Source organism: Alosa pseudoharengus, unplaced genomic scaffold (genome assembly GCF_046254945.1).
Source record: "Alosa pseudoharengus isolate Yale_2024_CS ecotype anadromous, Long Island Sound unplaced genomic scaffold, YU_APseudo_1.1 YU_APseudo_1.1_scf_10, whole genome shotgun sequence".
NCBI classification, from domain to species: domain Eukaryota; kingdom Metazoa; phylum Chordata; class Actinopteri; order Clupeiformes; family Clupeidae; genus Alosa; species Alosa pseudoharengus.
In genome coordinates this window covers 12,808,304-12,820,803 of record NW_027468565.1, presented here as the reverse complement: position 1 = coordinate 12,820,803, position 12,500 = coordinate 12,808,304, and the positions used below count along the sequence as shown (strand labels likewise).

At 42.3% G+C, this 12,500-nt stretch overlaps 2 protein-coding genes across 4 annotated transcripts in view; both read right to left on the bottom strand.

The window, feature by feature from the left end:
- rassf10a (Ras association domain family member 10a) overlaps nt 1-2,373 on the bottom strand; it is a 2,458-nt gene extending 85 nt beyond the window's left edge. Inside the window, exon 1 of the mRNA XM_076264047.1 lies at nt 1-2,373. This exon is cut by the window's left edge and continues 85 nt beyond it. Coding sequence (XP_076120162.1) covers nt 699-2,078 — 1,380 coding nt within the window. The 5' untranslated portion in view covers nt 2,079-2,373 and the 3' untranslated portion in view covers nt 1-698.
- A 2,201-nt stretch (nt 2,374-4,574) lies between these two features.
- The window catches only part of tead1a (TEA domain family member 1a), a 37,313-nt gene continuing 29,387 nt past the window's right edge, over nt 4,575-12,500 (bottom strand). For all 3 annotated transcript variants that reach the window (XM_076264020.1, XM_076264038.1, XM_076264029.1), the window contains 8 exons: nt 12,399-12,500; nt 11,912-11,958; nt 11,694-11,755; nt 11,395-11,522; nt 10,113-10,286; nt 9,030-9,170; nt 8,137-8,289; nt 4,575-7,638 (listed from right to left, as the gene is read on the bottom strand). The exon at nt 12,399-12,500 is cut by the window's right edge and continues 33 nt beyond it. In XM_076264020.1, coding sequence (XP_076120135.1) covers nt 7,525-7,638; nt 8,137-8,289; nt 9,030-9,170; nt 10,113-10,286; nt 11,395-11,522; nt 11,694-11,755; nt 11,912-11,958; nt 12,399-12,500 — 921 coding nt within the window. In that variant the 3' untranslated portion in view covers nt 4,575-7,524. The remainder of the gene's footprint in view (nt 7,639-8,136; nt 8,290-9,029; nt 9,171-10,112; nt 10,287-11,394; nt 11,523-11,693; nt 11,756-11,911; nt 11,959-12,398) is intronic.

Here is a 12,500-nt window from a genome sequence, read left to right as displayed (position 1 = left end):
ATGTTGTCTACCTCAAAGCGATTTCATGTAGGCTATGCCACAGTGTTTTTTTCTTCACAGTTTCCACATCACTAGGTCAGAACTATGAGTGATTAAATACAGCCATGCGTGCGTGACACGAAATTTTAGTTGAAGACATTCCTCTTAAATTATGCTGAATACCTTTGATCACTTCCATCTTTCCCCATACACTTTATTGCAAAGACAATGATGCCCTCCGACTAAAGCACGAGGTGAATCAATGTAGTTCAGTTCATTTAATAATACCTACATGATTTATGGTTACTTAGTTCAAACAGCAATAGGCCTACTGTTTAATAACTCACTGAGCATCTTCTTTTAGCCAAGGATGTCAGGATCAGACCAAATAGCACTAAAATCCTCCAATAAATAATTTGTGTGGGAGGAGGACGTACATGTTCCAGATATTCACCATACATATATTTACATACACTTGATCAAAAATTACGATAATATGATTTGAATAAATGCACTGAATTGTTAACCAACTGTTGGGTGAGTACACGCTAGCCTGTTTCACAAGACTGAACTGTACTTTCCAGTATGTGGGATGACCAAATGCATATACAGTACGATTGCATGCCATGTTTGTTGATAACGAAAAAAAACAAATTGCTTTTAGAATTTATAGACGCACACAGTTCCCTGAGATGCGACACGCTCAAGATACCAATCCATTACACAAGAGATTCGCAAACAGGTGTGTTGTCAGAGTCCTGACTGTGCATTGAGCTCAGTCCTGTGTCTGAGTCATCGTCGTTTGTGTTGCGGCTCTTTGAAAGCCCCCTAGCTTGCTCAACCCATCCGCTGTTTTTTTCTATGGAAGGCAACGTTTCGGTGTCCATGACAGGTAAGTCTCCCTTGATGTCCTTTGTAGGTTCAACTTCATCTACATTCAGCGAATCCACTTTCTCCAGCAATGCCGTCAGTTCCCTTTCTTTCGCCTCCCACTGTTCTTGGCTCATGTCCAAGTCGCTTTTAATAGTTTCCAAATCCGTGTTCAAACGCAAGCCGATGTACAAACTTGTGTCCAGTTGCGTTTTGACTCTTTCCTCCTCTAGCTGTACTTCATTCTCTGACAAAAGTTCCACCTCAGGGGCACCGGCTTCTGGTTGGGGGGAGACTGATGTAACTCGGATAGCCAACTCTTCGGCAATACTCTCCGTGTCTTTATTGGACAGCTCCTCTTGTCGGCGTTTCATCCACCGGTGATTTAGTTCTTCTTGAATCTCACCCGTGAGACTTTCCAAAAGAGCCTCTCGCTCAGCAAGTTCCTCCTGAAGCCTGATAACTTCCTCGCATCTTGACGCATACTCCTCAAACTGAGCAATAGTTTCCGAAGAACAAGGCATATCATGGTCTGTCGACTCCGTCTCCGAATTTTGATCAACCATATATGTGTCCTGTACATAGTTGATACCATGTCTTTTAATTCTGTCAAAGTGGATTTTGGCCTCGCACTTCTCGATTTCACTGTCCAGTTCTTTGATTCGCTGGATTTGTTGACGAATCGTATGATCTTGGGAAATTACAAGGTGCACTAAAGTCTCCATTTTCTCCACAGATGATTTGTCTTTAGAAACAGCCTCCTCTCTCTTCTTATTTATCTTATCCAACTTTCTAAAAGCTTTCCTTACGATACGCCGTTGTTTCTCTTGTGAAAAAGCCATGGCGGTTTTTGCAGTCCCTTTACACGCCGGGCTCTCTTTACTTGGAACTACGCGCGCCTCAGCGCTCCTCGGTCCGTTGTTCGGTAAAGATGCCTCGTTCTTTACCAACACAAACCGCACATTTTCTTGCTCGTCTCCCCACGCACTCCAAAGACGAAGGATTTTGGTTTTGTTTGGTAAGATCCTCTCGAAACCCCTCCATTTCTCCACAATGCAGTATGACTGAGGTGAACCCGACAACATAGCAGCAGACGCACCTTGCTGCAGGTTTTGGTCTTCCAAGAGCACCTTGACAACATCGGCACAGGTAGTGCGTCTGGACAGTCCAGAGACAAGTTTCTCTTCTCTACAGACCCAAACTGATATTTTACAGTCTTCAGGCTCCATGTTGCTTTAGTACTCACAATAAGTCCAAAACAGACCGCTTTCTTTTTAGCGAAGTTGCCACCTATATTGCGACCTGCGAAGTTGGCGTGAGTTTACTTTGGATCAACTACGCCTTCTTCAGTCGCCCATCAAGAGGTGTACATTTCAAACACGTAGTTTCCTCGATCCACGAACTCAACTTATTCCCAGCGACCAGGAGCAGAAGTTGTCTGTTTTTAGAGAGCCCATCGCAGCGCTCCCCTCGGATAGGTGTAAAGTACTTCGCTCACACAGACTCTCACGTCAGCCTGGCTTACTTGCTCTGTCTGCACACAAGCAAACAGCACGTTCTATGTGCACAAATACCCCGCCTCCTCCCACTACTGTTTTTTTTTTTTTTTTGAAAGATCACATGACACCGCGTTTGCAACTCAAGCCTTCTCCTTGGATAACAGTAACTAATTGATAGAGTATCCCCTCATTCATTAGTATAGTGTTAAAAGTCTGGGTAGCCTATGGGACTCAAATATGTAACTAAGAGATACAGTAATGTCTGCGTTTCCTGGGAAAAGGCCCCAATATACAAATTAGGCTATATATTCAAAGAATCTTTAATCAGTTGCACTGTAAAGTCTTAATAGATGTCAATGTTTCATTGAAATCCATAATCAGTATTTCACTTTATAGACAAAAGTAGTGCCAAGATTTCAGAACTCCTAAACCAACCAAAATTCCACAAAATCTAAAAGTAGACAAACATGCACGCATGTTTTCTTGACACAAAAATGTATGAGCATGCATGTTGGTGAAAGTGAGGGGATCAGTTTAGGACGACAACTTTATTTTCTGCCAACATAGTGTGTAAAATAACTGAATTATGAAGATTTAAGTTCCACTGAAAGAGGCATTGTGATTTATATGACAGCAAGATACACCACCCACAGGCGCAGTTAAGGAATAGTATTAAAGGGACAGGTCGCTTCAGAATAGTCCACGTGATGGAGCCCTGGAGGTGTTATTGTAAGATATTTTCAATTTAGTAATCAATTTCATCAATTGTGCGCTCGTTTTACTAAATTGTGGTCTCATTTTATTAGAATGTGCGCTCAATTTAGTAAATTGTGTGCACATTTCACTAAATCTTGCAAAACAAAAAACAAAAACAAAACAAACCAAAAATGAAATACCGTAAGAGCATTAAAATAGCACGATTTAGTAAACTGTGCTCACAATTTAGTAAAATATGTGCACGGTTTACTAAATTGAGAGTACATAATTTAGTAGAATGAGTGCACGTTTTCTGGATACACCAAAAAATATGATCCCTCCAGGGTTCTGTACTACTTGTAATTAACATCTCACAAAGGATAGTTATAAATAGGTGTAGAAATGTACAATAGCCTATAATTGATCCACTGACTTTAATTAAACCAAGCCAGTGGGGAACCTTTTTAGGCTTTAGCTTTCAATAAATGAAATGTGCAGTAATGAATTCACATAAGCCATTTATGTTACGTTGCGTTGTTCTGCAAGTGAGAGTTTACTGTCAGTGGACACACCCCCTGACGCCCTGTAACCCCTTTTATTTAAAGAGTGTCAAGGCTGTACACCATCTCCTCGTCCTCTTCTTCACCCAGTGGTGAACTGGTCGGGTATGTTTATATCATAAACCACTAGCTCTTACCATGTTTAGGAGACCACTGTGTAATTTCCCTTTGCAGCTCCCGTGAAACGATTTGCATGATTACGCACAGACTGCCTTGGATCGATGGAGATTGCTATCCACGTTTTAATGTTTTTGCCCCACCCAGATGCTGACTTCGTCATCAGGCTGTGCCAGATTTAGCCCTCTTTAACTGGATAAATTGAGGAGAGGCCAACTTTGGTTGATGAAAACGAACATAAAACCTTCAGACTGGAGGTTATGATCATACTTGCCACATCCACAGAGATTACACAAGAGGATTACTCGCCTGATCACAAGGGACATAACTCCCAATGTAAACTCAGTACCGTCTCCTCTTACTGAAGAGACAAGGATAATAATAATGATAATGAATGATGATGATAATAATAATAATAATAATAATAATAATAATAATTAGACAATGTCGTTCTAGGTCATGCTATATCACATCACATATTTGTCACTGTGAAATAACGTTAATAGTCTGTCCATGCATGACCCATTTTCAGGCAGCTCTGATGCTACAAAAACTTTCAAATGTCTCTTGGGTCAAAGCAATGTACCTGGTAGTAGATCTGATTGTTTTGTATTCAGCGCCATCGAGTGGTAGTACATAAAATGACATGTTGCAACACAAAGGCGCCTTTTGACCATGTCTGAGTATCATCGACTCTCTCTGACTGTGTGAAGACACTTTAATACAATTCAGATGCAATATTTAATAGAAAGGCTATATGTTAAGGTATATTAAGGCAAATTAGTAATATTCTGGCCTTCCACTTTCTGAAGCATATATGTCTTATGTGTACCAATTAAAAGATTTTCAAGGAGAAATTATAGAGTATCATTTATTTCCCTTGAATAATTTTGACAAATCTACTAGAAATCTATAAAATATCTAACACTTTATCCGCACGTAAATATTACAGAGCAGGCACACATCTGGGTGTAATGAAAACACACACCACATTTTCCCCATCTTCATAATCTAAAAGGAAAAAATATATTTAACATTTGTACAAAGAAGTCCAACATACATAATTTTCTTTACACAAAAGCACCTTGCATTTTTTTCAGAACAAAACCAATACTTCTTACAGTGCTTTTGAAAACAAAGAGGACTCCAGCTCAATCGGAACACTGACAACAAATAGTAACATAAAGGTACCAGTACCTAGTCACAGACAAAGAGAGAAACAGAAGTACAACCCAGATACTGCTAACATGTCAAGTCCTTTTTAATGTCCTTTTTTATAATCAAAATATTATTTCCCGAAGAATGCATCATATTAGAAGGAAAAAATGACAACAATAATTAAAAAGAATATTTTAATCCTCAAGTACTGCAGAGGTAGCCTAAACACTTTTTCAAAAGATGCAATTGGCATGTTCAGCGTACCTGCATTGCAGAAGTCTGAGTGTAACCTTGGGTTCCAAGTCTCACAATGTATAAAGAAATAGTCACCTCCTCATTGTAAGACACACATTTCATGTGTATTTCAATTATGTGGGGAAGGTAAGAAAAAGTTCCCCATACAAAAGAATGGAACAGATATCAGTGGTGCTACAGCATCACATCCAGTAACAACAGACAATTTGTGGTTAACAAAACATCGTACATCCATCACTATAACTGGGAACATGACCATTGATCTCTGTTTAAGGGAGATATTCCATAGGAAGGTGAGGGTGATTGGGAGAGGGGAACATCAACCTTTTTTCCATAAAAATCTTCCCCCCTTTCACTGTGCTTGATAAATGTGTTGTAAGGGATTCGGCTGGGTTAGTACTATTGTGTTAGGGTGGATTGCATTACGCAGGTTTCCTAAACATCGCCTTTCTGTTAGTCACTGGAATTTGAGTCCATCAGGGTACAGGCATGACGACCACTGCCAACACGTTTAGTGTACTCTATGCTAGACACACATTGGACATTCAGACCTCTCTCTGTTAGCTCTGTATCACTTAGCATGAACTTAGTTGGGGGAATACAAATTTAAGCAAGTTGTGTTTAGCTCCAAATGAACACATAAACACACATGCCAAAGACCAAAAAGGAAATAGATGATAAGAAGGCATTATGGTGATCCTCTCCCAAAACTGCAGTTTTTTTTTTGGTTTTTAGGCTTTGCAACACCATCTTTTCTAAGCTGGAGGGTCCAATCCAAAGGCACTTGTCATGCTACAGCGCACATTCAGACATGCCAAAGGACTGACATCTACAAAATATCATTTTTGGTCGTTTTTGGTACAGAAAAAAAGGCTAGATTTGATGGCATTTATAAATAGATTATGCACCTGTATAGACCTGTGTTTGTGATCTATGCTCCTCTTTGTACATAACAAATATATTCTATGTAAATCGGCAAGCCATTGTTAAAAAGATGAGATGAAAACGTATTTCCTCAGAAAGACTACTTCTAGACCTGGCTAGTGGGTTTAGCGGACTGAATGTGGCTGCAGATCCAGATGGCAACACTAAGGCACTGAAGACTACGTTTGCTTTGGCGGTTTCTGTACTGTTCATTCCACACCGATTCACGTGATAACAACAGGAGGAAGTCTTCCATCTTAGGAAAGATTTCACAGCTTTAATAAGTTCACACCCGCTAGATTAAGGCTTTGTGGATGTGGAATCCCCACCCCCCTTTCCCATCATGTCTAGGCCACAATTAATGGGGGTTGTGTGCTAACACCTACAGGAAACAGCCAGGACCTGTTTTTCTTCTTAATTAGTAAGCGCTAAAAGGCATTTCAAAATATTTTACTAACTAATGTAACTCTGCTGGTCATATTGAATACCTCCGAATCTGATCCTTACAGCTGAAATAACATCTTTCCTGATGTGTAATTATTGTCTAATAGTTAATAGATTTTTTTTTTTTTAAATAGCAGGATGAGGAATTGTTGAGTGTGCTAGTCTACATCTGTTTATGGAGCCTTTACAATATATACTGTACATATCCACATTGAATATATTTCTAAAGTAACACCAAACATAACTGTCCTCAGTCAATGTGGTTTAGGTTACGAGTCTTTCGATATTTAGATATCTTTTTAATCTGTGAAAAGATTGTACGCAAGATTTGTTCCCCCTCCTCTGATAGAGCTTCGTCATGGCAGTGTGGACTAGAATGAGAGAGTGGAGACTTGTCCTATCCTATGCAATAAAACCATACGCAACCAACAGACACTGACTAGTTACTCACAGAAAACATGGAGCCACTTACCTCTTTAAAAAACAACAGCCAAAAACAAAGGAACCAAAGCAAACAAACAAACAACAGTACCGCCAAAGAACAGCTGAACTCTTACACAAGGTACATTTAAAAAGACATTGAAAAATACTAATAGTCAGTAATAGTCAAATCAAAGACAGGAGATGCCACCCTTATGTAACCAGGGTTAAAAAGGAACCATTTAAAAAGCTTCTCTGTGTGTGGTGGTGGTGGGGTTCTTTCTTTAGAGGCACAGCCACTAGCAAAAAAGAAACAACGAAGTGGAGGAATAAATGCAACCTTCTGAGTCTTTCAAAGCATTCATTCCTTTCATGTCTCTCTCAGTCTGTCTGTCCGTCGTTCTGGGTGAGAGTCCAGTGCTGTTCGTCTCTGCCCATGTGGTGTGTATATGTGTGTTTGTTTATGTGTGTGTGTGAATCCGTATTATTGATGTCCTGGGCTTTGTCTCTTGTCAGGGCACACCTCGACAGTGGGAGCCACAAGGAGGAGAGTACTCCATCTCTCCTCTCTCTCTCTCTCTCCCTTCATCTCTCTCGCACTCTCAGTCCTTCACCAGCCGGTAGATGTGGTGCTGAGCGCCGTGCTCGCTGTTGGATACCTCAAACACACACGCCATGCACAGCAACGTCTCCTGTGTGTCCCGGTTCGTCACCACCTATAGAGGGGGGAGCAAGCAGATGCTGCTTAATGCGGCGTTGCCGAGCAAGAGCAGACACACATTTCACACCGCCACACATGTCCTCTCTCACACACACACATGCACATGTACACACTCTCTCCTGCTTGGACAGATGCATGTACACATGCACTCTCTCTCAAACACACACACACACACACACACACACACACACATACGTATGTATGACATATGAATATGATATATGAATCTAGATATAAGTCATTATCACCCGGAGAGAAGAAATACTCTTTTCTGATTGGCTGGCGGGGTGGCTTTTAATTCTGAATAACGGGACACCTATGGCAACCGGGTGATAAGCGGGTCCGCTGCGCGTCGGGGAGTTCTTTGCCCCTCGCCCTCGTCCATTAATTCCGTATAACAGGACACCTCGGCGGCCGTTATCCCTTGTGTCACACACACACACACACACACACACACACACACACACACACACACACACACACACACACTCACCAATAAGATGGTAAAGTTCTCCAGTACACTGTTCATCATATACTTCTCTGGCAGGTGTTTGAGCTTGTGGATGAAGTTGATCATGTATTCACACATGGGCGAGCGGCTGATTTTGTACACAAAGCGTCCATTCTCGAAGCGAGCATACTCCGTCTAGGAGAAAAGGGTTGCACAGCTTTGTGTGAGTGTTTAGAGGCAGAAATGCATGAAAATCAACTTCAAAAACAATTTTTACTGTATGCAGCCAAATTTTTGTGTCTCTGATCTGATAAAGGGCAAGAGTGCCGACAGGTTTCTGCAGCCAGAGGAATCGATGCTCTAAAACCTTTCTGTCGCAGAGTGATCCTAAGTCTTCAGTACAGATGACAATAGGAGACTGCTGCCAATTCTTTTGATCTCATTTTAGAATAGATTATTTTTCATCTCCCCAGGACTAAGTGGGTCACAATATCCTCTGCTATTCAGCTTGGCTCTCTGGTCAAACATTGCATTAGGGCTTAGGCTACTTTAACAAATGGACATATGACATTCAGGACACTCATAATGATATAAAGCCCAGTGCAACAGCGTTTGCTGAGGGGACATATGGCACAAAGTATGTGCATTTCATCCCAACAAAAAGCCATAATGACGTGGTCAAAGGAGAAGGTACTGCACCTACTTGTTGTTGTTGACAGTGTTATAGTGTTTACAGTGTTGTGTTTACAGTGTTGTTGTGTTTACAGTGTTGATGTGTTTTGAGTGTTGATTTGTTTCAAGTGTTGATGTGTTTAGAGTGTTGATGTGTTTAGAGTGTTGTTATGTTTAGAGTGTTGATGTGTTCAGAGTGTTGATGTGTTTAGAGTGTTACTGTGTTCACATCCACATCTGTCTGTCCACCACTCCCTCCTCACCTCCACTTTCTCCACCACCTGCTTGCCAAAGGAGCAGACCTTAGTGGAGCAGGTGATTGTCATGTTCTCCGAGCTCTCGTACTGGCTGGTGACGCCGTAGAAAGCGCCGGAGTCCTCCTGTATGTTGCAGTTCAAGTCGGCCTAGGAAGGGGCCAGCAAGCAATAGATGAGTATGATTTTTCATGTGTTTGGTGACAACCTGTGATCTCAGTCTTGGCTCAATATTGGATTATGTCATTTACACACATGATACTCCACAGTCCTCTGACCTAAAAGAAATGATGGCGTAAACTGTACAGTCTTTCATTATGCTTGTTTACATGATGCTCATAAGTTTATATGTCAGCAAAGTCCTTTGTCTTCTCTTTGATGTTGCTGAACACAAAATCTTTTAGCACTTTTTAAATGCACACTTGTTTGTTCGAGCCAAATAGACTACCTCAGGCAAAATCATTTCAACACAATGCAGGATGTCCATCAAAAATACGAGGGTAATGAAACACTGCCTAGAAACAATTATAATTTAGCATCTGATTTATTTGACTGGAGGGCCGACCGCAGCTAACTCAAAGCTGATGATGGTGCTGGCTCTCTCCCGGAGTCCCACAACCACACATCTGTTCCTGTGCCAGTATGCAAATGTGGCAATTGGAAACAAAAAGACAACTCGACCACAGGGAAAAAAATACGAGCAAATAAACATTTTCACAATTGTCATCCATGCTAGTTGTGAGTGGGGCTAGTGAAACACAACCCCGCTCTTGAAAGGGTGCAGTGAGCCTGAAGTTCCACCGGGTGGAGCCAGTGGGTAAACATAATGTCGATAAAACCAATAGGGAAATGGGTTTGTCTGCTTCCATTGGGGTCTTTTTTATCTACCCAGAATGCCTTGCACCAGGCAGGTGTTCAAACAAAGCCTGTGTACTTCAGCCTGTTGCACCAGCAGGCTCATAGTAGGGTTGCCCATGTACTCTCTCTCTCTCTCTCTCTCCAACACAAACACACACACACACACCACACACACACACACACACACACACACACACACACAGAGTAGCACACTGCTGGACAGCTGAGACTCACCCAGAACTTCACCAGGAAGAAAGCGTTTTGGGGTCCTTTGCCAAACAGCTCCTTCAGCCCCCCCTTCTTCTCCGGGAACTTGTCATAAATCTGACGAATGTCCACCGACTCCAAAAGGCCGTCGCTGTGCGAGTGATTTGTCTGACCGATGTGCACAAAGAGGTGCTTATTGTACTGCGAACACAAGTAGCAGACAAAGAGACAAAGACGTAAATGTGCTGCAGCGTAGCATTGCTAAATAGACTCTTGAAGACTTCGAGTCTGTCTGGCACTTCATCTTTCTCAGCCGTGATTAAACAAAGACGCTATTCTCATTTGCTGCAATGCCAGTGTGGTTTACACTACAACATTTTAGCAGGCAGAGCATAGCCGGCGTTCTCATATCATTTGACCTTTATTTACATTTCCCCAGCTGCTTTATTTACATGTTGACTTAGAACCACGTTGGGGCCATTACAGCTAGTGGTTGCTGGGCAGAGCTTTATCTGAACGGAGTAGTTTGAAAAATCACGAGTGACCTTCATCTTAGAGCCCCACTGATTTTATTTACAGTGCCACGGATTTCTCTGAATACAAATGATTACACCTATTCACAACGCACGAGAAGTGTATTTACAAGATTAATGGTGCCTGTCATTCAAGATCAGGACGAGTAAACAAGCACATAGAAATGCTGACAAAGTGATAGATTGCCCATGTCAATATGAGAAAGTGTGCGCTGCTCCGCGATGGCTTTATGGAGACGACCGCTCCATTAGGGAGCGTGGCGGGTTTGTTTTAAGCCAGTGAGCTGCTCATGAGATAGAGGCTACTTGGGGTAAAGTGTGTCTAGCGAGTGTGCTTCCACACTTAGGTGTGTTTGTGGATGAGGCTCTTTTAGTCGTCTGGGCGTTGGTGAAATTCCTTAATCAGTGTGGTGTATGAGGCAGAGGCCCATACACTCAGGTGGATTGGTGTGGACACAGGTGTGTGCATGAACTTGCACGGATCAATGCAGTTGAGTTTTAGTGTGAGTTACGTTTCACTTATATCAACATACCCATCATTTATTGAATTGAAAGAAAAAAAACATGAACTAACAGTTTCTCTGCCCAGTATATTGTAAGTGTATGTGTGTGTATATGTGTTTGTGTGTGTGTGTGTGTGTGTGTGTGTGTGTGTGTGTGTGTGTGTGTGTGTGTGTGTGTGTGCATGTGTGTGTGTATGCATGTGTGTGTGTGTGTGTGTGTGTGTGTGTGTGTGTGTGTGTGTGTGTGTGTGTGTGCGCCATGCTCTGGCTTACCGCGTCTGGGTCCCGCTGTTGCTCCAGGAAGGCAGAAAACTCCACCAGCCGGAGTTTGGTGGTGCCGATGGAGCGGCCCTGCCAGGCTGGGGTGGTGGGGACCGTGGTACTGGAGGGGGGCTCGTAACCTGTCAACACACACACACACACACACACACACATAAGTGAAATATCTATTAGTTAACTAATAGTTAAATAGCTATTATAGTAAGGATCCGCATTTTTGTTCATTCATAAATCATTGGTAAATGAGTACACTGTGAATCATTTTTAATGATTACTAATGCATGCCTCTTTACCTGAAATGGCGGTGGCAACGGCTGACTGGATGGGGTAGGCCTGCTGCGCGAAGGGCTTGATGCTGAAATGACCGGACAATGGACAGTCAGACAGGCAGAGTGTAAACTGTTTGCAGGAAATCCAGCTGGAAGGTGTTTTTGATAGACTAATGGGTCCCACTGTCTTGTGAAAAAATAACATGCAATCAGACATGATGTAACTGTTTATGACTACTCACTCTTGTGAGGATCCAGGCTGGCCCGTTGAGATCATCCCCTGCCAGAACTAGAAGGGGAAAAAAATACACCAGTAAGCATCACTCCTCCATCATGGACTGAGGTGATGCTAAAGCTATTTCGTTTTTTTTTTTATCCTTGGCTTCCAGAATTCTCAGACTCTTAAATGAAACAGTGCAAAGTGCAGTTAAAAACCCATATATAACACCAACCCAAAAAAAAACCCCAAAATACAACACCAACAAACACAGAGGCATTTTTAAAAAGGCGTCTTATCCCTGCTTGCTTTCCAGGGACTTCATTAAAAGGATTAGATCAGTGGAATGAAAATCAGGGTAAATATCCAAACGTTCTGTTAACACAAGATGGCATCATTCTGTCTATCTGTCTCTATCACATAAACACACACACACTGTCACACAGACACACGCACCACTCTCTCTCTCTCCCTCTCTCACCCCCCCCCCCCTCTCTCTCTCCATGCCTCACCCCAGCTGCTCCAGGGAAAGTGGGTCTGGGGATGCCAGCCAGGCCCAGCTTGTTGTGGATGGCAGTGGCCGAGACGATCTGTGCCGAGGACATGGAGGCCAT